This window comes from Pseudopipra pipra, chromosome 5 (assembly GCF_036250125.1).
Source record: "Pseudopipra pipra isolate bDixPip1 chromosome 5, bDixPip1.hap1, whole genome shotgun sequence".
Classification (NCBI taxonomy): Eukaryota; Metazoa; Chordata; class Aves; order Passeriformes; family Pipridae; genus Pseudopipra; species Pseudopipra pipra.
Window position 1 is genome coordinate 71,740,220 of NC_087553.1, and position 25,196 is coordinate 71,765,415.

At 43.1% G+C, this 25,196-nt stretch overlaps 1 protein-coding gene across 2 annotated transcripts in view; it reads left to right on the forward strand.

Moving 5' to 3' along the window:
- SFMBT2 (Scm like with four mbt domains 2) overlaps positions 1-25,196 on the forward strand; it is a 100,677-nt gene that overhangs the window by 12,287 nt on the left and 63,194 nt on the right. The window contains exons 4-5 of one of the 2 annotated variants that reach the window (XM_064656551.1): positions 20,470-20,558; positions 23,733-23,979. In XM_064656551.1, the coding sequence (XP_064512621.1) occupies positions 20,470-20,558; positions 23,733-23,979 (336 nt within the window). Of the gene's footprint in view, positions 1-20,469; positions 20,559-23,732; positions 23,980-25,196 lie in introns of those variants that run through there. The other variant, XM_064656552.1, reaches the window with a different exon arrangement.

Below are 25,196 nucleotides of genomic sequence, written 5' to 3' on the forward strand. Positions count from 1 at the left end.
TTGTCATTACAGCACCCACAGTAGTTTTTCTTTCCCTTCCTTGACATGACTCAGATCCCTCCATCAGGGATGTGAAAATTCAAGAGTCAGCCCATTGCTCGTGTGGCATCAGGATAATGTTGTCCTGATAGGGAAAATGGTCTTTTCACTATTGTGTGAAACTGCAAATCTTTTGCATGTGCTGCTGGCTTAAGTTGCTCTCAAAAGACTTAATATTGCCAAGTGAGGCCTTTCTGGGGTAAACTGAGTGTAACAGGCCCCCACGTGTCTTTTGGGAATGTAATTAATTGTGGAACTACTGTGTAAATGTGGCACAGCCTGGCTGGTGGGTCAGGCTTTGCAAGGAGTTTGAGTTGTAGACTCTATCAAATGCAGAGATTTTTGATCATCTCCTGGTCTGCTGGGCTTGAGGTCAACCTTTTCTGTTTTGATTTTCCTTTTAATATAATTTTTCAGGTCTAGAGGCATAGCTGCAGAGAACCTTGCAGGAATGAGTTGCTGGCAGGTTTATAAGGTGGACTCGTGAGTAAATTATTTATCCTGATGTTTCAATTATGAAACTCGGACAAAGAAGCACTGCCTGAGTGGGAAATGTGAGGTGTGCTCTGCTTGGCTTTAACTGGGACTGCTGTGAGTGGGGGAGGCAATCGAGGGGAAAAATCAGTGTTTGGTTAAACACGGGTCCTTTCGTTTCAGGTTTTTGGGGAGTGCAATAGAGGTGGTCCTTAGGGAAAATACCTCCCACAAGTCTCCCAGCTGTCGCTCTGCAGTGACCCTGTGGTTTAGGTACCTGGCCATGGGGTACTGTCAGGCTCTCTGCTAAGGGGAAGGTTTTCCCTGGGGCAAAGCCTCATCAGCTGGGGTCTCTCTTTGTGCTTCTCTATTGAGTTTTTGGTCTAACTGGCTTAGAGAAGGTGTTCTTTCCCTTCACAAAACCATAAAGGCAAAACCTCTGCTTTGTTGTCGTCAATATTTTCCTTTGGGGAAAAAAAAAAAATCATTGTTTTTCCCCTCAAAAATGTCAGGATGGTTGTCTTTGGGATTAAAAACACCCAGAATGTTGTCTTGAGTCACATCAGACTAAGCACTACAGACTTGGGTGATGGTCCTTCCTTTCCCTTTTGTCTGGGTTAGACTTTCATGAGGATCTGGCCTCTCCTTATGGGAGTCATCCCGAGATGTCTCCTTGATGCCCCTCAGGATGCTCTTGTGCCTCAGGAACCCAGCCTTTGCTGAGGATCAGGCATTGGAAAGACTGAAACTGTGCAAGATGGTTTGGTTTTCCAGTAAAAAAAAAAAAGCCCAAAACTTGCACGTGAAGCAGGCTCTGTTTACTAAAAGCAAGAAAAGAACACACTTTAATCAAAACCTAATTTTCCAGTAAGAAGCCGTTTCAGCAGAAATGTACCCAGCAAGCCTAGTTTCCAGCAACAAGAACATCTGCTTATGCTGTATTTATATTTATTTATTCTCACAAACAAATGGAGGAAGGGAAACAGGAGCAGGCCTGATTAGACCATGGTCCAACGAGGCAGGGGTGCAGTGACTGTGGTCACCAGAACTCTGTGGGACCCTGCAGTGCACCTAAAGTGCCTGTTCAGCAGCTGGTTTTGGGTGCTTTTTTATCATAGAATCATAGAAGGATTTGGGTTGGAAGGGACCTTAAAGACCATGCATTTCCAACCCCATGCCATGGGCAGGGACACTTTCACTAGACCAGGTTGCTCCAAACAATCCTTTGAACACTTCCAGGGATGGGGCATCCACAGCTTCTCTGGGGTTGATAGTGCCTCACTACACTCACGGGAAAAAATGTCTTCCTGATATCTAATCTAAATCTACTCTCTTTCAGTTAAAAGCCATTCCCCTTTGTCCTTTAACTCCATGCTCTTGTCCAAAGTCTCTCTCCATCTTTCTTGTAGGCTTCCTTCAGGTACTGGAAGGCCACAATTTGGTCATCCTGGAGCCTTCTCTTCTCCAGGCTGAACAATCCAAATTCTCTCAGCCTTTCCTCATAGGAGAGGTGCTTCATCCCTCTGATCATCTTGGTGCCTCCTCTGGCCTCACTCCAACAGGTCCATGTCCTTCCTGTGCTGGGGACCCCAGAGCTGGATGCAATACTCCAGGCAAGGGTCTCCCAGGAGCAGAGTAGAGTATTGCTAAGGCTAATTTGGTTTGGCCTACAGCTAGGTTAGATATCAGTGCAGCTCCTTGGAGAGCTGACAGTTTCACTGATGCAGTTGCCCTCTAATGCAAATCCTGGATTTTTGCACCCTTGTGGGAGGAAAATGCTTTCATCTGTAGCTATAACCTGTCCTCATTCCTGCGCTGGACAGAGCTATATAGTCAGCAAACCTTGTAAAACAATATTACATAGTTTTACAGCAAACACTGAGGATAATACAGCACTGTTTACACAAGTGTGTTATTAACCCAGCTCGGAGCATGGGTTTAATCTGGAGGTTGGCTGGCAGCCAAGGAAGGGTTCAAGAAGTGGTTCACCAGTGAGGTGAGGTTTGATAGCCAGTGACTCAGACATGCCCATACTGAAATGAGTGCGCTTTCTCCCTTGCCTAGGTGGGCTGTCTGCCCTGGCTTTTATTCCCACGTACTGCAGCCTTCCTCCATAATGAATGGTGTTGCCATTCCCAGGGCAGGAATGTTGTAAAGCAGTCGTATGGTTTGCAGCACCATAAGGGTCCCTTTTGGGCGGTACAGGGAAGGCTGAACTATGAATCCTTTTATGATTAAAGAAGCAGCACCTTGTGTGCAAGCAACAGCAGAGCTGAGGATCAGGAATATTGAAATGAAAACTGAAATCTGACTAATCCTTTTATAAACAGTGTGTGAGGGGGGAATAGAGGTGGGGGAAAGAAAAGCAGTGATTTTTCGGGGACTTTGACAAGTTATAAATATATCTTGAGTGAAACCAATAGTGTGGAGCTTTATGAAAGATTTAATGAATAAATATTTCATGCCCACATGGTGCTTCTTCTGTAACGTGTGCTGTCGGTAAAAAGCAATAAACAAAGAACCTCCTTCAGGGTTTGTTTGCGCTTTTAAATTAAACTAATTTAATCAACTTTTTCAGTCAAGCTTGATATTAGTTCATTTCTGTACACAGCACTGTACTTGGTTCTGTTTGTTTTCTCCTGATACCTGTTCCGCTGTTTGGAAGATGCTTGAATATCAAAGAATGATTCATTCCATCCTGCTCCTGTGGTGTGCATCTGGGTTTTCAAGGCAGAGAACAACACAGTCTGAATTTTTCCTTTCCATAAAGGCTGAGCAGCTAGCCACTCTCTGCCATCACAGCTGTAGGTGTCACAGGACCCCAGCTGAGGTCATTATCCAGCAGGGAGATCACTTGGGCATGTTGGTCTTTCTCGAATATAATCAAGTAGGTTTTTTGGGTTTTGGAAGCCTTCAGCACCCAGTTTGCTGCTTGAAGGACTGGAACTAGCCCAAAGTGCTCTGGAATCTGACCCCATGGGGCCAGCGAGGCTTGGACACCTCTGCGCTGGATTTCGGAGATTTATGCAGGGAGATTGAAATTCTCCTCAAGCTCAGGCTCTTGGCAAGGCTGGGGCTCGGGTGTGCTAGTGATGTTTCTTTATGGTTGGCTGTCATGACAAATGACCAGGAGGAGATCAGGATGTGTATTAGCTCTGTGCTCCATATCTTTTGCAATAACTTTTAAAAAATCTGCAGGGACCCGAGTTTTCCTTGGGAACAACAGGACTGCAGCCAGTTGATGCTTTCACAGCTGGACCATGCAAGTGAAAAGCAAGGGAGACACAGTAAGGAGGTAAAAGCAAAGGGGATCAAAGGGGTAGAGCTAATTTTGGGAAGGCATCAACATGAGCTGAGGATCTGCTCAAACTTGGACACTGATGCACTTTGTGTGGAGTGGTGGCATTGGACACAGGTGCATAGAATAAGACATTTCTAAGCTGCTTTTGCCAAAGAAACTGAGCTCCTTCCCTCCTCCTGGCTTTTTTTTTTCTCCCCATGGAACCACTTCTTTTTGTAGTGGGCAGCTTTGGCAACTGGATTTTATTGCTCTTGGCTGGATGGAGCACAGCTCCATGAGGTTTGTGCACCATTATGACCAGGACTTTCTATTAGATGAGGGATTGTATTAAAAATTGAGGAAGTTTTGCTAGTCCAAACCTCTACAGATCTCAGTCTCATTTATTCTTTAGTGTTATTAGGCCATGTGTTAGGCGATGTCTGTAGAGGTCAAAGCTCAAGCCTGTTGCACAGCAAAGGAGTTCAACTTTGGCAAAGGTTGATGGAGCAGAAGTCCTTGCAGTGGTGCTGAGCTCCAGAAGGTAACTTCCCCAGCCCAAAATGTTGGCAGGACCAATTTCTGCTGCAGCTCCTGACCTCCTGCAAGGAGAACACGTTTCAGTGGGACTCAGGCTCTGCTCAGGAGGTTTGGAGCACTTAAGATGAGCAGCTGAGACCCCACAGCTTCGCCTTCTGCTGCTCATGATTCTGATCACAGTGCACAGGATAACACTGCAGCCACTGTGACTAAACCATTGGTTTTGGACCTGACATTAAGTACAAGTTGTGCTGGAGGAACAAAGATACGGGAGGAAAAGAGTAATTGGAGTGTGAGGCAGAGACTGTGAATGAGAATCTGTATTTCCAAGGAAATACTGCAGGAAAGGTTATGAACAGACATCAGGCTTTTCTGTAAATAGAGATTTCCTGAGATTTCCTTGTTCTTCAGCAGCAGGTGGAACAGGGTAGATTTTTGACTAGTACCTTTGAGACCATTTCAAGTAAAATCTCCCTTTGCTGATGCAAAACCCCCTTCCATCCTTTGCACGAACCAGCAAAATCTTCCTCCCAAGACCTTTAAGTGCCAAGATGTAAATTATTTTCTTGTCAGTCTCAACAAGGCTCCTGAGTAAAAGGAGGGGTTTGAGGAGACAGTAAGTTTTAGAAGTACTGGCCCTGTTGCTCCGTGTTGAGCCACTATTTCATATCATCCAGCCCTTTGGTTCAGACCATGTGAACACAGAACAAAATTCAGAACATTTGAGCATCAGTTCACTGTTGAACAGAAGAATTACAGCTCCATTCGTAGGCTTGATGTGTTGTCATTGAGGAGAATACAGTGTCATTATCTGAGCAAATACCACTGATCTGTGCATCTCACTCATGACTCTGGAGGTCTCCACACCTTTAATATCCAACAGTGAATATCCAGAATTGTTTTTCCACACTCACATCGCCTCCTGGGGTATGTACTCTGAAGCTGTGGAGCTAGAAAACCCAGAAGCCACAGAAAAAAATGGGAGGATTGACCCTGAAAGTGTAACAGTGGGTACAAACCACTCTTTTTGGTCATTGTCAGCTTAACTGATGTCTAGCTGACTGCATTTTTAATAAAATATTCTTTAAAAATTATTAGCTTGAGAGATTTTAAATAGTCATTCTTGGTAATTGCATTTAATTTCCCTCCCCCAGTCTCCTGTAATTTTCCCCAGAGGAGTTCTGGAATGTAAATGCCACCTTAACTGTAAGACTAGGCCTAGATAGTTAATGATATATATAATAGGTAAAACATGGTCAAGTTTAATTAATCACCGTTGGAGGCATCTGTGGAGACTTAAAAAAAACCCAACCCTACCCTTAATATTCTAAGTTAGGCACAGTTTTCAGTCCTTATATCAGAGAAGGAGATGATTTGTGGTGCATTGGACAGGAAGTGTGAAGGGTAAATAGCACAAGGGATTTTATCCAGAGCATGCCAAAGTTGATGTACATGTTTCTACAGTGGACCTCTTTTGATCAGTTTGAGGATTAAATAATGTCTCTTAGACTTGAGCTGAGGGAGGATTTTCTGAGCTCTTTTAGGCCAAGGACAAACCAGTGTGTCCTGTGTCACATCTTCAGCAGAGCCTTCCTGCAGATGCACCTGGGGGCACCTCAGATTTTGCTCATGAGGAGCATGGGTATAGTGAATTTGGGAGGCTGCTAGTGGCAGATGCAAGCACCAGCATGATCCCGAGCCAGCTGTGACTTGCACTTGATTTTTCCTTCGTTATGCATGATAATGTGGGCTCCCAGTCACCGTGGAAGGGGTTTGTTTCCTGAAGCAGCCCATATGCTCCTGGAGCCCGTGGAGGTGGCTGTTACACAGTGCACAGATTTAAGTGATGCTCCTATAAAGCATTTTCCTGATGACAATCAAAAATCAGTTCATCTAACCCAGATTCCAATTTCTGGGTCAGTTCTGGCCCTTTTGCGTGACATTGAAAAGCTTTTGCTCTGAATTCCCAAATAATTTGTTTCTGGGTCTTTGTGTGTGCTCTCTCTTTTTTTTTTTTTTTTTTTTTTTTTTACTTTGGTCACAAAAGAAAAAAAAAAAACCACTATAAATAGGCTTAAGGATGTGATGAAACCCATCCTGATTGATGGTTTAGTTTGTGTTGTGAGGCAGAGCATCCACCTCCTGCATTAGTAGCTAAAAAAAGCTTTTCCCCCCACTGTCCGTTGGGAATGGATGAAGAAACTAGGGGAAAGTCAGCATTTTCAGGCCATGGTGTAAAAATGTAGCTACTTCCTAAACTGCTCAAGTTGATCTAGAAAATATATCCAGGGAAAACTTTGCCAGCCTCAGGAAACCATCCTAGTGTGGATTGTACCAGCTTTACTGAAAAGGCTCTGCCATGATGATTACAGACACTAAAGAGGGGGAAATCCCACAAATCTGGCAACCCTGGGAATGTTGCTGAGGAATCCCTGGCAATGTGAGGTATCTGCACCTTTTTCCATAGAGTCTTGCCTTGCTTTGAGTCTTTCTGCTGCTCTTGAACTTGTCAGCCTGGACATCAGCAGGTGGATCTATTTGCAAGGCCTCTTCCTGTAGAACATCTACAAAAATTTATTTAGAAAGAAAGAAGCCAAAAAAACTTTGAGGAGACATTTTATGATGAAGATGAGATGAAAGGCTCACAAACCATGGCTCTGCACTAATGCTTGATTTAGCAGTGAAAGCATTTGGGTTCATGGGAGCACCATCATCTCCAGTCAAAAAATCCCAGATTGATGTAGAAGCTAAAGTTTTAGAATTCAAAGGAAATTTGGAGCACTGTGGAAAAGCTGCTCACATTTCAGGTCCTGTAACACAGTGCAGTTCTCATTTCAGACGATGCCTTGCATAATGTTCCACACTGATCTCTGATTCAGATTTAAACTCTTCAAAGTTTGGGGGATGCTTTTGATCCTGGGATTTATAGTTCAAGCCCTTTTTCTAGTTTCAAGTGAAGAAAACACATGTTTAGCAAGCACAAAATGAGCCTTCATGGAGTATTTCTTTGATGGTGTTGTGATGATGATTATGAATTTACATCTTGTGCATAGGATGTTAAGCACCTCATGGGGCCTGGCTGTGCTTAGACTGTACCATTAATTTCGGGAAGGATGTGTGATGAATGTTCATAAGGCCCTCTAGGTTCTGATTTGTGGTGCTTACATCACTCAGCCGAGAGGCTCTGGAGTGATTAAACAGGATTCAGTCATTAGGAGCTGGCAATACAAATGTGATTAATTACAGAACACACTGTAAATTGCAAAATGAGTTTGATGATTTTTTTGAAAACATATGTTTCTGCTTCATGGGGTGTCAGAAGTTGAAGTCCTGGTGAGCAAGGCTTGTTTGCTGTTTCCATGATAATTTTGGAGTGTACTGGCTCACTTGGGTCACAGGGATGGTTAGATTTTCACTGTTGCCCTGAGTTCTGTGTGTGAGCAGTGAGATTTGGGGAAAACCACGGGCAAATCCTTAAATTAGACCTACTGAATCCTGCTCTGCTGTTTGTACCTCACCAACTCGAGCTCTGTGGCACCAGAATGAGTGGTGACCCTGAATCCTGCTGGGGTTTTCCCACAAGATATCCCTCTGCCTTTCACCTTTGAGATGCATCTTTGTGTTGGGGGTTGAGGCTGAAACTTTTAATGGCTTGTTTTTTCCTTTCAAATCTCTGTTTGTGAGGGAAAAAAAAAAACAAACAGGAAAAAAATTGAAACACATTGCCCAGAGAAGTTGTGGATGCCCCATCCCTGGAAATTTTCATGGCCAGGGTGGATGGGGAATTGAACAACCTGGTCTAGTGGAAGGTGTCTCTGCCCATGGCAGGGAGGTTGGAATTAGAGGATAATTAAGGTTCTTTCCAATCTCCAAACCATTCTATGATTCTAAAAAACTCCCACTTTTAAGCATTAACCAGAACTTCCATCCTTTTATTTTTTTAATTGGTGTTTCTTCTGTAGTGCATTGAACAATATAATGCATATAATAAACTTCAAGCATCATCCTTACTCATTCTCTTGTTTCTGTACACTACAGAAAATGAAAAGAAATACCAAAAAAACAACCCAAACACAGAATGTATTTCTTGGACATCGCATTACTCTATTTGTCTTCTATGTTTTGATGCTTTTATTCATAGTGGATATTTGCTGTAGACTGTTGGCATTGCCAGAGAAAAAAAGGTAATTGTGCGGTGAACTGGTTTATGCTTTATGTAAGAACATTGTGCTGCTGTAAATTTGTTGTATTTTACAGAGCTGTCTCCAAAGAATATCCTTCAGAAAGCGACTGCAGGGTTTGGAAGTGAGAAAAGGCACTTAGTATGTGAGATAATCAGATGGAGTTTGGAGGTGTGAGGTCAGAGCCTTGGGCAGGATATTTATACTGCAGTGACATCGCCGTACAGAGTGGCCCATAACTTTTAGATGTTGTTAAGCCACAGAACACATTTGGGGCTGGTCTGTGAGATCCCAGAGACACGGCACAGAGGTGCTTCTTGTGTCCATTGCCAAAACAAGGGGAGAGTGTCTGGCATTTGAATCAGGGTCGGGTAACCTCCAGACCTCCTTTCTTCCACTGCCTGCATTTTCTGGCATCAGAGACACCTGGTGCAAGGCAATTTGATGTGAAAGATCTCCCTGCTAATTCATAGCCACTCTTGGCCCCATGTTGGCCAGACTTACTGATTCAAGGTCTGAACCAAGCTGGTGGCTACAATAGTTCTGGCTGTGGTTATGATTGCTAACTTTGATGGAGATTTATCCAGGAATTACTGAAATTTGCTTTGTACGCATGTTTTTTTCCCCTCTTTCTACATTTCTCATCTGGAACTATTATACAAGAAGCTATGAAGTGCTACATGTAGGCTTTACCAGGGTAAAGTTTTTATGTTTTTACAGGATGTCTGTGCGTTTCTGTCTACTTACAACAGCAAATCTCTGTGCCTGCAAAGATGACTAAATACTTCCTTGGTTTTCACCCAGAGGGGCTACAATTTGGAAGGAAATAACTGTGCAACTGCCTGCTAAGTGAAGTTTTGTGCAGGGAATATTGTGGAGGTACCTGTGTCTCAGATAGGTGCACTCAAAGCCCCTGTCCTGCAGTCACACTCTGAGCTCTGTGATCTGGTTTGCTTCTGAGCACTTCGGTTAAGATGCTGATTTTTCCTGAACAACAGAGCTCTTAAAATTTTATTATTATTATTTTTTATCTCCGTGGGATAAAAATGGGTTTAGAAATTACAATCACAATTCCAGGTTGCCCCCCCCTTTCCCTGAACTGCTGATTTGACAAGGCTTTCCTTAAGACTCCTGGGTCTGAAGATTGGGAGTTGGAGCTCTCGTTGCACATGATCCATCTCTTCTGTGCACGGAGCACGGGGCTTAATGCACACGGAGGAAAAAATAATCAAGGAATGTACGTGGAGGCTTGGGGTTAAGTGGTGAGAGCTGAGGAGTTTGGATGCTCATTTTCACAGTGAGCCATCACCCTAATGGACATTGATACTAATGATGGAGGAACCCCTATGGTTATGTGGTTTGTGCAGAGCTTTCAAAACCTGGGCATTGCCTGCCTTCCAGAAATACCTTTCAGGAATTCTGTCTCTGTGTGTACATACCCAAGATCATTTAAGTCAGCTGTTCCTGATTCATTTCTAAGACTGTTGTTGATAACAATGAAATTTAGTTACCTTGTACCTGGAATTGAATTGGGCAGAGAGCCATGTTATTGCTGTGTTTAAAGAGTGCACAATTTCTATTTTGGTAAGGAATTTTGGAGAAGCAGAAACCAGTTGCTCAAAGTGAAACACTGTGGCCTTTGTAGTTATGCATCAGGTTTTTTCCTAATTTCTTACAGATGTAATTGAGAAAAAAAATCAGCCCTTTTTTAACATGTTGGATGCTATAGCAAAATCAGAATAATCAACCTTCATTCATGCCTGCAGATACAAGAGAACAGACAACTGACCAACTTAAAAATGTTTGTGTCCAGAGGATATTTTGCATTTCCTTCCCCATTCATGGTAGTGTTAATGAGGGTGTTTCTGTTTTTCAGAACCAGATCTGGATAACAAAGTTGAGGAATTGTGTTCCAGGTGAAATTAGTGTAAAACCACCTAAAAATAAATAATCATAAAATCATTTGGGCTGGAAATGACCTCTAAGATCATTGAGTCCCAACCATTAACTTAGGTTATAAATGGAGTCATGCATGGTAAACGCTCCAAAAATTTGGATGCTTCATCCTTGAATTCCCCCCTGTTGAGGCTGGATGGCTGCAGGTGACTTTTTGTTATGCTGAGGGAACAGGTGAATGAATTGCTTGCATCCCTGCAAGGGCAACGGTGGGAAGAGATTAATTCCCCTTACCTGTTACCATCTTCCATCTGCATCTCCCTCCCCCATTCCCATATCCCAAGGGAGAGCAGAGCTGTGTCTCAGTGATCCCTGGCTGTGTGGTGCTGATTACACTTGTGTGAAGTCTTTCAGTGACATGACAAGTGCAAATGGAGCTGATAAATTTACTTCTGTTCTTTATCTCCATAATCTGACTGTAGTTGATAGGTAACACCGCCAACATAGACCATTATCCATGCACCTCTTCTTTTTATCCTTTTTTTTTTTTTTTTTAAAGTATTGACTTTAACCGAAGGGAAGTAATTAATCACAGTACTTATGAGTAGATCATTTACTGCTGGATGGGCACCTGAGGCCGCTGTGCTCGGTCAGTCAGGGCAGGCTGATAGGGGTTCCTGGCACACAGGTCACTCTCCTGTTGGGATCTCTTAGACTGTTGGGATCTATGAGGCAAATTTCTGATCTTGGACAGTTTGGCTTGTGAGCAGAAAGCCACAGCTGTGGGATCTCAGGAAGACTGTTTCCATAATGTTGTATTTGGGGTGAAGACAGGCTAACCTGCTGCATGGAAGTGTCTCAGCATTTGGTGGTGACCTTCCTGCTGCTTATTTCTTGCTGGACAAAGTGTCTTTCTCGGATTCCTGAGTTGCAGTGAGTTAATGGAGAGGATTTCTGCAAGATCTTGCATCACTCAAAAAAATAACTTCGGTGTAATAGCAGCCACTCACCCTGCTTGCACACACTGATTGTTTTCTCCCACAGCATCCAACTCCTCTCCTCCTTCCACCTGCAGCTCCCACAGCTGGGTTGGAGTCGTAGCACAGGCCAGTGCAAGCTTCAATAAATGAAAAGCAATTCCCAAACCACCTGCTGCTTTTTTTTTATTGTTAAAGAGATAACAGTTAATTAAGGACTAGAGAAACCCGAGGGGGATAGTGTGCACATCTGTGAATGGCTCAAAGGATGTTAGGAAGCAAAGTCTTCTGTGGACGGGGAGACAGTTTTTTCCACATGGACTTGCTTGTTTTGACCGAGAGAATGTAAGTAGATAATTTCTGGAAACCTTGAGTGGCAGCAGGAAGGATAATGGGTGCATTGTACTGAAATTCAGTGTAACTGAACAGAAAAAGCTATAAGGGAATTGTTCCAGTGAGAACCTAAAGCATATGTTCCTGCCTTTCTCTGCTTTTTTTCCTCTACTTTTTCTAGTCAAGGAGTGTTCTTGCATGTGGAGTTGTGTATGCAAGGATTAAAGCCTGTGTGTTACCCCTTTCCTGGGTCAAGACCATAAAAAGTACAGCATAATCTTCTCTGACAAATGGGATCAGAGTGCTTTGGGCAGGCTGAAAAACCAGAGGGCTCCAGGTATTTTGAAGACAATTGAAAAAGCCTGCAGAATATTCTTACATTAAATAGCTCCTGTGGGCTAAACATTAATTTGAAGTTAGCACTTGTTCAGTTTTATTTAAAAAAAAAATAGATAACTAAGAGCTGTAAGAGCTAGTAGATCAATCAATAGCTTGACGGAGCATCTTCTAGCAGGATAAAAGAGCTATGCATTTTCCTTCAGATATCACCCTTCCTTCTAACATCTGTTTATAAGTCAGTTGTAAATTCACATGAATGGGACCAGAGTACTGCTGACTCCAGGAGTGTCTTTTGAGCGTGTGTGTTCTTTGATGGACAGTTGCTTATAACTTCTGGTTTTCACAAAAATCCTCTCTTTATAATATTTTCCTTGAACACTTTCCATATTTAAGACAGGTGTACAGAAGCTGATGCCTGAGCTCTGAAGTTGTGGCTGCACCATTAGGAAAACAGATCAACAGCTTTTGATGCACTTTTTTTTTTTTTCTTTTGGACTTCATTTGCATTATTTTGTGGTCCAATTCAAACCACAGAACTCTGCTGCTGTGAGAACAGAAGACTGTTTGAAGTTTTAAGTAAGAAATTTGTTTGAAGATGTCTCCAGCCCCATTTGGCTTTTATTCAGGGAGTCTACAAAAGAATTCAAAGCAAACAGTCATTTTTATAGAAAATGCCATTTTTTTTTTTAAATGTAGTTTTAACTTATTTTGTTTTGGAAATACTTAATGGGGGATCTGGCTTTGTAGGGTGTGCAGCAGAGTGTGTTCCCTGAAGGTCTCAGGGAGGGTTCAGAAACAGCCTGAGCCCTTTGCTTAGGGGCACAGGAGTAGGGACATCACTCACATTCCCATCCTGTTTTCACATCCAGTCTGGTTCTCAAGGATGTATACAGTTCAGCAAGCTGAATGAAAATGTGGGGATTCAACCGTTTTCTGTCAAAATGCTGTTTTATCAAAATGGAAATATTTTGTGAGAACATGTCAGTTTTGACAAATTGTTTTGATGGGTGAAGTCTAAACAAATTGTTTTAGCATTCTATGTTATTTTGATATAAAGACATCTCATTCTGACTGTGTCATTTAGACCTTTGTAACATAGTTATAACATTTATATTTTAAGATTTTTATAACATATAAATATTGCATCGAATATGTGACAACTTTTAAATCAAAAGAAAATATCAATATTGTAAGCTTTATGTATTTTTACAATATGCTGTTTAGCTTCTAAAAACTGCACATCTTATCATAGAGTCACAGAATGGTTTGGGTTGGAAGGGACCTTTAAGATCATCTAATTCCACCCCCCTGCCATGGGCAGGGGCACCTTCAGCTAGCCCAGGTTGCTCCAAGCCCCATCCAACCTTGGTTTTCCATGCTGGGTGACCTGAAGCAGACCCCCACTATAATGTCACCTGTCCCTGAAGTGGCTGGAATTCCTTTGTGCTGCTCTTCAGGTGGTTTCCTGCTGGTCTGTGATCCTTCTCCAGGCTCTGGGCATTTCCTGCTTGCGCTGCCATCAGACTGGTCAGAGTGGAATGGATTGATATTCCCCTTCCCCAGTAACTTTAGTATATGTTAAATTTATAACTATATATATTAGAACATCATTTTAAATCAAATTTTTTATGAGATCCTGATATTTTAGTTGATTTCATAATGGAGTGAGAAGAATTTCCCAGGTCCTGCCCAGCTATAATTCTTCTTGTTAACTATTTCTGTTCATTCCAGTCCTAGGAAGGAGTTAAATTTTTAATAATAAAATGTTTTCCAGACCGAAATTGTTGTCACTTAGCAGATTTGTCCAAAAGAACCTAAACCATTTTATAAAGCTGTTTAAGATGCTGTTCTTCACCAGATGAGAAAATTAAAACTCTGTTGTTGAGAGGTTGATGGGTTCCAGTGGGGATTCTCCAGGAGAGGTGTCGACAGGTTGCTAGTGATCCTGGGTTATTAAATAAAAAAAAAGAAAAAAAAAACAAACATGAAAAGCTTTTTTTTTTTTTTTTAAAGCATAATTTGATATTATTGCTTTGTCTTTGGCCCTGTTACTGGTGGCAGCAGCTCAGGTCCTGTCAGATGGGCTGGTATTACACTGTCCTCATGCCTGTGAGCTTGTACTCAGTGTGCTCAAACAGGGGGTAGATAGAAGGACATGGGTTTTCAGTCATTCATTATATATTATTTTATATTATCATGCATTACTTTGAAGCAATGGCACACTGAATTGTCCCTGGTGGCTGAAAGCATGGTCCTTTTATGCCAACAGTTGTTGGGCAGGAGTACCCATGAGGTATGTTGAGGGGTTTCCGAGGAGGAGCCTGTTTAGGTTCTGTATGTCAATAAGGTGCTACTATCCCTTTATTTTAAGAAATGCAGCAGTTCAAATCCCCGAGTCTTGTTCTTATCAATCAAACGGGTGGTTTTGGGAGGGGGGGGAACAATCATGAAAGGAGAAAACAAAATGTGTGTTCTTTCCATTGTCTTACCGGTCTTTCAGATTTCAAGGTTTTTCTTGCACTTTGCAGCATTCTGTTTTTGAAAAAAAGGGAAAAAAAAAGAAAATGAGAATTTTCATTGAAACCCATGACCTGAGAGGAGTGGCTTTAAGAAAAACAGCAACATGTAGGAAACTAGATGAAATCCCAAGAGCTGCTAATGTGATAATAGTATCTCATATTCATTGAATGGAGCGCCTGTGACTCAGTGCTTTCACAGGACTGTAAATGTTCTTTTAATCTCTTATTTCTCTAGAGAGGCAGATAAATCTGAACCTATTATCCACTGTGGCTGAGGCAGGGCACAGAGATTTACAGGGTTGCAGGGAATGAAGCCGCTGTCCTGGCTCTCAGGCACATGTTTAGTGGGATTGGAGGGGATGCAATGCAGGGTATGCATTGCTCCAGCCTTTTCCAGCTGCTCTTGGCATGGCTTTCATGGTCAGCATGCACAGTGCAAGGGGAAAAGGATGGTTTGGGGCAAAATCTTGTGTCTGGTGAGCAGTGCTGATGGTACTTTGCGTGTCAGCCCCTGGTCCTCAGGTGCTGCCACTGTGCCCAGATTTGGAGCAGTCAGGCCCAGGTACAACCTGGAGTCTCAAGACACGGCTTGGGAAAATGAGATGAATGAGTAAAGGTGAGGAAATGGCAGAGGATCAAAAGGGGAGAGAGGAATGGGAGGCAGGGAGGTCGGGGCAGGCTGAATTGAGTGGAGAAAGAAGTGGGAAGAGTTACTGTTATTTGAGGGATATTGGGTGCAATCTGTTTTGTGATGGAGTTCAGCCCTGTGGAAGGGGAGCTCACTTTTATCACCTGTACTGTGACTTCTGCAGAAATAAATACAGTCTTAATGTGGAAGGGTCCTTTTTCTTTCTAATTTAAGATTCCACTGCAATATTTGCCAAACTAGAAGGTGCTCTCTGAAATGAGTATTTTTCATGGAAGGAGGCAGGGGGGCTTTGCATTTTCCTGTGCAAGACACGAAGGCAGGGAGCTGCAGAGACGTGGTTTTTACTTTTCCAGGTGTGGACAATTTCACCGAGGCCTCTTAGGAGGAGGCAAAGCCTGGGCTCAGCCTTTACCAACCCAGAGCTGAGTCTGGGAACTGGTGCATCACTACAGCTGCTCCTGCAGAGTTGGAGAGGGAAATGTGGGATCTCTTTCAGGTCTTTGTGTAGTGGTCTAGATCCAGATGGATTTTCCTCTCTGTGCAGTTAGTCCTGCTTGAGTGTGATCTGGAGCAGAGCTACTGGCTCTGTGATGGATTCACTTTGGCTCCACAACATGCAGATCTGGCCTCTGCTCTGGGCTGCTTGGCTCTAAGGCAGGTGGTTCTGTGGCATTTTTATGTCAGGGAGATGCTTTAAAGCCTTTGGCCTTGGAGCTGCAGAGGTGTTAAAACAATCACCTGCAGTGGCTCCAAGAGGAACTGAACCCAATCCAAAGGAAACAGGCACATCTGCGTGCACAGGCTGCAGCTCAGACAGGGCTGTGGTGTTGCTGCTAGACCAGGAAAGAGAAGCAGTTGTGAGAGCATTGGGATTTTGGAAGCATCACTTTGTGCAGGGCATGCCTTTTGTTTGGGCTGTACTGTGGCTAATCTGGTGCAAGCTCTGACTGATGCTTTTTCCACGGTGAGAGTGTTGCTAGTACCTGTCTCCTGTCTGGTTTATCTAATGTTTAATAATTCCATTCAGCTCTCACAGTGGCCATTGCATCAGTGAGATTATTAAACTGAGTCTTATTTTCTGCTGCCATGTCTCTGCTTCTCTTGAATCATGGCCTCTCACCATGATAAATGTGATGGCAGTTGGCCCCCAGGATCTCAAACCAGGCTTGTCTTGGTCCTTTCTGTGCACAGCAGACCCTGTGCAGGACTGTGAGACTGGCACTAAGATGGGTTTGGTGCTCAAAATGCTATTAGGACTCTTTTGGTCAAGCTTTGTCTTAGATCTCCTTTTTCCTCCTGCTCTAGAGGACCAGCCAGTGTGATTATGTTGCTGTCTTCATCAGGCAACCCATCACTGCTTAAGATATAATTGCCAAAGTAACCTCAATATAACTGGAATATCTCAAATCCTTTCTTGTCATTGGGGCTATTTGGTGCCCCATTGTGGTGACAGTCCCTTTCTGAGGTTCCATCTTCACAAACGAGCTGTGTCTGGTGAGGGAGGGGTGAGTGTGCAAAGGGACAGTAGATTTTGGTACTTGGAGGGGATTTTATGCGTTGGTGAAACTCTTCTTCCCGGTTTCCTCAGCTCCCTGGATTGCAGAGAATTAGAGATGTTTCCTCCTATGTCAGCCAGGCATAAATACCAGGGACTTTCTTACTATGCAGATTTCTTAACACCATTTGAGGCTGTGCAGCTCAGTAAGAACATGAATTATGGTGATGTTAATCATGCTCTTGTAAAATGCTGCTTCTGCACATCACACTTTTTGTTTGGAGGGGGCTCCTTCGGAGTATTTCTATTTGAAGGTTTGAAGGACACATTTTTTCCTCCGTAGCTTTTGGCTTTTGTAGAAGGACCTACCTTCCTGTATGAAATGGTTCTCTTTGCAAGGATTTGACAAGGAGGTTTCTTCTGCTTTATTTCTTGAGTGTTTCCCCTTCCTCCCGCAGCACCACAGGCATTAGCTGAGATCCCAGAGATGCATTCAGACTATAGAATCATAGAATAGTTTAGGTTGGAAGGGATCTTGAAGCTCATCTCGTGCCAAACCCCTCTCTTGGGCAGGGACACCTTCCACTATCCCAAGTTGCTCAAAGCCCCATCCAACCTGGCCTTGAACACTTCCAGGGATGGGGAGTCCACAACCTGTCTGGACAACCTGTTCCAGAGCCTCACCACTCTCTGCATAAAGAACTTCCTAATATCTAATTTAAACCTGCCCTTCTCCAGCTTAAGACCATTCCCTCTTTGCAGTTTCTGGGTAGGAGCTCACAGAGTTCTCTTGGGAAGATGTATGTATTGAAATGTAGAGAAAACATGGATATCTGAACCTCATGGACCACTCCTGACTCACTGAAATTATTTAAGGCAGGAAAAAAGTGTTTTGAAAATAGCAATACTAGTGGAGTTTAAATCACCATGGAACAGGATCCTTTGTCCTGGACACCTTCCCATCCCATGGCTGGGCAGCCAGCTGCAGATGGGCTCTAAAAGCAGAGTTCTCCCAGCCTGTCTGCAGTAGGAGAGGTTCAGTTGAGTCTTCTCCACAAATGAAAATGTGAATTAGTGGTTTAAAGTTCAGTGCTTCAGTTCACAGGTGCTGAGTGTGATATGCCAGAGAAACACCGGCATTCCTGGAGATGGATGCTCAGGTTGGGCACCCAAGCATTAAACTGACAGCTATTCTTATTTATGCAGCTGATTTTCCTTAGTTTGAATATTCTTGTTTAACATTTTGCTTGGTCCTCCAAAGCTTTTACAGATATCGTGATGGTTCAGATTCACTTCATTACTACTAAAAATTAGTGTTTGCATTGTAGTGACTTGAACTGTAGAACTGAGAAGGCTGATTGTGCTCTACAGGCACAGAAGAAAGTACAAATCCCTGTTTCTTAAACTTCCAGTGCAATTTATTGTCTCTCAGAGCTTTTCAGAGTCACATTATCTACACTGCAAGAGCAGAATAAAATAAAGCAAAACCTTAGAAATTAGATTTGTATGGGGAGAATAGCTCTGAAACCAACCAGAAACTGAGAATAACTTGTTTTTTTTTTTTTTCTTCATCTGAGTCTTAAAAGCTGAAAACAAAGTCTGAATCTGAAAACAAAGGTCACATTGGCACTTTCGGACTTTTGAAGCCTCCAATCCAGATCTGAGTGGGGAGAGGGGCACCATCTTATTTAGATTTCAAACTGTGTGCTGACAGAGAGGAAGATCTGTGAGTCGGGCACTGCTAAGACATCTCAAACTGAGCATCTGGAAATGGAAAAACCCTGAAATCTGTTGTCAACTTAGAAAATCCCATTCCCCCCCCCCCGACTCCTGCCAGCTTTGAAAGTTTGAACTGTGTTCTTTTCATCACATTTGTCATTCCTTAGGAGTGAAGCTCTGGCATTCAAAATTTGGCTGACAACTTTGTGGGTATGAGCCAAAATCAAGTTCAACTTGCACCTTTCTGTGCTGCACCCAGTACTGTTCACAGAAAGAGGCAGAAGCCTGAGCTAGAGGGACTCTGGTCTCATTCAGTACAACAATTACTACTATCTTCTCACTGATGCCAAAATTAAGCTTATTTTCTTTATCCTGATGTAGGTGGACAAGAACTGATGATGTGTACTCAACAGGAGTGCTGAGAGACAAAGTGTCATGTCTAAACCATTTCTTCTCAGGCTATTCTTCCCTCTTAAATAATGCAGGGGACATAAATCTCCTGGAAATCATGCACAATCAGTGCTGTAAAAGACTTAGAATGGTTCCAGGCAAGTTCAAGTGTTATTTTATGGAGGCTCAAGTCCAGCACTTCATGGTTTGGTAATTTTAATGCACTTCTAAAGTAATTTAGAACTATGAACTGGATGTATAGTTCAAGTTGGTAGAACTGGCTTTTGGGGAAGGAGCAGAAGTGAGAAATGAGGTTGAGGTAAGGTCTGCTGGGCATGGCTGCAGTCTTTATCCGTGCCCAGCTGTATGGATTGCATACATGGGGGAATGGTCTTTAAACCATGTATCCAGTTTTTTATTGAGAGGAAATGTTGACATTTTCAAATGCTTGTGATTTTTCCTTTCTGTAGGTGTTGCTAAGTTAACAACATAACTATATCCCTGTTTGTTCTCTCACACATAAGTAAGATTTTTTGGGGGAGAGAGTAATGTTTCCGATGTAATTTAATTCCCATTTACAGTCAGGTGGAATTAAAGTCTGATTTCTTGATTTCTGATTGCAAGTGCACAATGCATTTGAAGAGGCATCTGTATCTCTGAAGCTGACATTTGCTGAATTACTGCCTTTTGGTGCACAACTTTTACTTGTTTCAACTGAAACTGACCCAGAATTGGAATCCTGGAGGCAACTTTTATATATTTCAGTTCAAGTCTTTTAAAAATTTGTGGATACATGTCCTAAAGTAACCCAAACTTACAATATTTAGCTCAGAAATTACTTAGTTTTTTCTAAATGTAACAGAAGTTCCTGATAAATTCCTTAAGTCTTTCTTCTTGAAAGTGTATTGACTCAACAGCTGATATATGATGTTCTCAGGGGTGATTTTTCTGCTTTGTGGGGAAAGCACCTGGAGTTTCTGATTTCCTGTCAAGGAATTGAAAGTTTGCACAGTTTTTTTTTTTCCCCTCAGAGGTCATTACTGAACATACAAAGAGACTTTATAAATCACACCTTAGCCTATGTGATAAGCAGGAAACGAGCAGTTACACAAGCAGTGGCCAATTTTGAATGGGAGAGATGGAAATGATAAGCCACCATGTTGTAAATCACTGTCAGTGACTACAGTGGAGCAACACTTTCCCTTACTTTGGGATTTAACTGTGTGCACAGGTTGCCCAAGGGTCTGGACAACAAACCAGCTTTTCTCCTGGTCTGAATTGCAATTGTATCCAGAGGTTTAGAGCTTTTAAGCCCCGAGGAGATGTTTCTAAAATCACTGAATCACTGAATGGTTTGGGTTGGAAGGACCTTAATGACCATCTGGTTCCAACCCCCTGCCATGGGCAGGGACACCTTCAACTAGTCCAGGTTGCTCCAAACCCCGTCCAACCTGGCCTTGGACACTTGAAGGAATGGGGAATCCACAGCTTCTCTGGGCAACCTGTGCCAGTGTCTCCCCCCTCTCGCAGTGAAGAATTGCTTCTTAATAAACATGGCAAGTCCTTTGCGTGACGTACACGTGGCAAGTCGTTGCAGTCTGCTGTGCTAAGCATTTCTTTTCTTTCCTCCTCTTTCCCCAGCAATCAAAGAGAAATACATGGACTGGACGGAGTTTCTCATCCACGATTTGACCGGCGCCCGGACGGCTCCTGCCAATTTGCTGGAAGGTGTATGTATTAGATTGCAGTTCCTCTCCATACGGTGTCGTGGTGTGAGTGCTGCAGCAGTGTTTGCTCCTGGTTTGTCTGTGTGCCATCTCGCTGGGATCTGAGCCAGAACTGGCCAAAAGTCAGTGGCAACGTTGCCTTGACTCTGCTGGTTCTGCTTCTGACCCAGAGATGATGGGTGGTTTGTTTTGGCCTTTGAGTGGAGGGTGGTGCTTAGAAAGCTGGGTACTCAAAAGAGACTGGGTGGGAAGGAGAGCACGTAGGGGACCCATAGGAAGGAGGATGCAGCCCTTCAGTGCCCCATTAGATCCACCAAACCAGTGACCTGAGCTTTCAAATCATCCCTGCCCCATCCATGGAAGTGTTCAAGGCCAGGTTGGATGGTGCCTTAAGCAACCTGGTCTAAGGGAAGGTTTTCCTGCCCATGGAACGAGATGACCTTTAAGGTCATCCAACCCAAACCATTCTGTGATCTTGTGACACAGGTTGGAGGAGAGGGGGTTTTAGTAGGTTGATGGGGAGCACTGTCAGGTTTATGTGTATGTGGAAGGAGCTCCCCCAAGGACATTTAGCAAGGGAGCTGGGAGAGGTGGCCTCAGGCATCAGTGGTCTGAAGAGCAGAAGAGTCTGTTTTTAGATGCACCCATAAAGCCAAGAGTCCAGTTTGTGCAGCATATTCAAGGGGTGACTTGCAGTTGGGGCAGCCTCAGTGTTCCTTCAGATCCTGGACCAAAATCCCACAGATTCACCTTGAAACTCTGGTACGAGAGTGCCTTTTCCATCGAGGCCTCCGCTGCTCTCATGTGAATGCAGCGGGAGCATTTGGAGAGGTGACAGATGGTCCTGCAGGAGATCATTCTCTCTGCCCCTCTCTAGGCTGACAGTGAAGGCATACAGGTGGTTTACCTTAGTGTAAGCACTCATTTTGCCTTTTGGGAAGCAAGTCTGCATCCAGGCACCATTTTTGATCATTTTGTCCCTGATCACTTCCACCAGCTACGGCTGCATCCCTTTTCCATGTGCCTGTGCAGTATGAGGTGCCTGGCAGGGAGAATTAATAGTTTACCATTAGGGATTCCCCTGCCCACCCCCTGCCAGTCTGAGAGATGAACAGCCCTTGCACACCCCAGATAATCCATGTCCTGCTGCATCCCCATTCCTGGACCACTCCCAGCTGGCATATGCAAGAAGCTGATGGTGTCCAACCCCCATCTCTGGTGTATTCCAAACCTCTCCTCAGGCAGAGAAAAGAGGTAGCCCCAGGCAGAAATGCAGAGAGAGAAAACGTTGTGTTGACTTGAAACAGTTTCTGACCCTCTTCTGGTGTTTTATGTGCTCAGTACTGTCTGTGTCGTGCGATGCATGTTGGCCCCTGTTGACAGATTTGCTGTTGTTGAGTGCTGCAGATTGTTGTTACTCTGTTAAATCAATATGTAGTGCTACTTTTAAACATTTTTTTCTACATGCTGGCTATGCATATCAAGAGTTCTTGCATTATGGTAAATGTTAATATTTCATGCAAGCTGATTATTAATCTTAGCCATTCAGTTCTCGTGGGGTAAGTGACAACCCCTTGGCTTAAAATTTAGCACACAAATCAGAGAGGCAATATTCACTTTGATACTGCCAGGGATTTATTATAATAAGTTAAATCGTTACACCATCGTTTCCTATTAAAGAATGTTTTGTTGCAATGAAGCAGTTGTGTGAGAGTAAAAAAAAAAGCCCACATTAAAGTGGATTTCTATTATATTATTAAATTTTGATGCTGCATTTTGCCATAAAATAATATTTGAAGAGATTATACAGATGCTTGTAGCTTACACTGTAAAGTAGCTTATAATAGCAAATATGTTGTTCTGAGAAATATCTATTAGTCATGAAGCTGGTTAAGATTGTACGTGTAATAAGGTTTTAGAAAATTTTAATTACATTTTTTATCACATTCTCATTCTGTTGCCTGCATTTTTGGATAAAGAGAGATGTATGAAAATCAGTTACTTCTCAAAATTCTGAATATTTTTGAAATTCAACAGGAAAAGGAACTTTTTTAAAAATAAGGCTATCTCCCTATTTTGTTTTGTAGCCACTACTAGAAAGAACCATCCTGGACTGACTCTGATTTACAGTATTAATATTTTTAAAAGTAATGTGAGAGGTTTCTATTGTTTAATTAAGTAAAAGTAGGACGAACACACAGGAAAAGAAAAAAGTCCTTGTTTTCAATATATTTTGCCTTTGCTTAGCATCTCCTTTGGGGAGCAATGCTTCCAAATCTTGGGGTCTTTTTAATGCTGCTCTTAAAGCCCTGAAATCGACACATTGCGTAAGAATTCAAACTTGCTTTTAATAAAAAATAAGAAATCTAACCAGATGTCAGAGTCACAAAACAAAAACAGAGCCCCAAAGGTGTCATTCTGTAAAGCATCTCATGGTTTTTTAATGCCTGTGGTTGGCAGCTTTGCAGGTGTAAAGTTACACCCATGTGTAAATGGTTGCAAACCCGGGATCACAGAAAATACTAAATGGAAGCAAATAACCTCAGCCACTGGGATTTCTTGGGCATGGTGGCTTGACCCAGTAAATCCTGTGGGCCTTGGCCTTTGATCCTAAGACCACTTAAGCTGATCCTGAGACCACCTGCTCTTGGCTTTGAGCTTTGGAATAACCACCACAGACTCTTGGATCCATGGCTGTGGGGAATCATTTACTCCCCATGCTGGTAGGAATGAGATAAACCCTTTGGTGGAAAAGATGAGTGTACAGAATGAAATTTCAGGGTCATGCCCAAAGTGGTCATCTTGTAGGTAAATGGCAGGGTCCAGTCCTGTGATTGGTTCTTATCAACTGCAATCAATGAGAACTTGGTTTGAAATCCTTTGAGTTGTTCAGGAGCATCCCAAGTGGGTGTGCCTTATGAGCTGTTCCACCTTTTATTATTCCTTTTTTTGTTGTTGTTGATGATGTCGATTGAGAAATTAGCACAACTGTTGTTTTCTGTTTTACTTCTGAATTTGCACTTGGAAGACATTGGGTAAAATAGAGGAAGAACAGACTGTTTGCTGATCGCTTGGATGATGGTGTGAAAAACAAAAATAATCTTCTGCTGTCATCTGTTTCCTTGAGAAGTCTTCAAATAAAGTTTAAAATAAGGAGTTTTGCTTCTATTCAAACAGCCTCTGCGAGGAAAAAACCCTGTAGACCTCATTACAGTTGATTCCTTAATAGAGCTGCAGGATTCCCAGAATCCCTTTCAGTACTGGATAGTTAGTGTGGTTGAAAATGTTGGAGGAAGATTACGCCTTCGCTATGTGGGATTGGAGGAGACTGAATCCTATGACCAGTGGTTGTTTTACTTGGATTGCAGACTTCGACCAGTCGGTTGGTGTCAAGAGAATAAATACAGAATGGACCCACCTGCAGGTAAAGAGCCTCCTAAAAATATTACCTTCCTTTTTGACATTCGCTGATGTTTTGAGATACTAATGCAACCCGTTTCTGCTTCTCCAGTGTTCACATTGCTTTGTCAGTAGTTTCTATCTGTGACACATGTGGCAACATGAGAGCCATCTGATTTGGGTTCAAAGTGGGTCAGGTAAACTCTATTAAATTTATTTAATAAATTCGGTTTACTTCTAGCTCACTCCTGGAAGGATGCAGTGTCCATTCAAAGCAGTTTGTGCAGTTTTCCACCAAGAAGCAGAGCTGGTAGGGATAGTCCAAGGATATGTGCCTGTTTGTCCAGCCCTTTTCAGTGGTGTTTTAGGGGCCAGGTCTTTCTGGCCATAATTTAAGCATCCTGAGGGAGGCCTCACTGGGAACCAGTCCTCTGCTGTCCTAATGAAGTCCTAGGCGATACCTCTCACCATATACTCACCATTTGCTTTCCCCTCAACCAAAGACCTCTTTCCCATGTGTCTTTCCATGGCCACACACATTTCTCTTGGGTATCAGTAGACCTCCATGAAATTTCCCAGGGCTGGAGAAAGTGTTTTGAGACCCTCATGGTCTCAATGCAGTCAGAAAGTGCAGTGAGAGTGCTGGGTTTGTCTGCCTGTCCGTGTGAAACTGCACATCGAGGGGTCCTCTGCTATAAGCTGAGAAAATAATGGAATCCTGGAATGGTTTGGGTCGGGAGGGACCCTAAAGATCATCTAGTTCCAACCCTCTTGCCGTGGGCAGGGACACTTTCCACTGGACCAGGTTATTCCAAGCCCGATCCAGCCTGGCCTTTGAGCTGGCCATATAACCTTGCTCCTTTGAGTAAGGGTAGATGGGATCCTTCAGATTTAAAATACCACAGATTTTTTTTCCCTGCATTTTCTGCAAGGAAGTGAGATTTTTGCAAATCTGTCAGTATGCAACACTGGGAGATCACAGCTTGGAGAAAAACTCTTTAGGGTTGAGTTTAGTGTTCAAACCAGCTTTAATGGGGAGGGATTGGGACTGCAGCCGAGCCAGTCTGGGATCAGAAATTGAGCGACCTTTTCCTGTGTAGGTGAACAGCTCGTGCAGGTCTGTGCCTCATTTCCATTGTGCTGTTGGTGATGTTTTACCATGAGTAACGGCAGCAGAAAGGTAGCCCTCCTTTGGGAGGATATTTCTGATGTGGCTTCTGCCCATCACACCTGGTTCAGAGA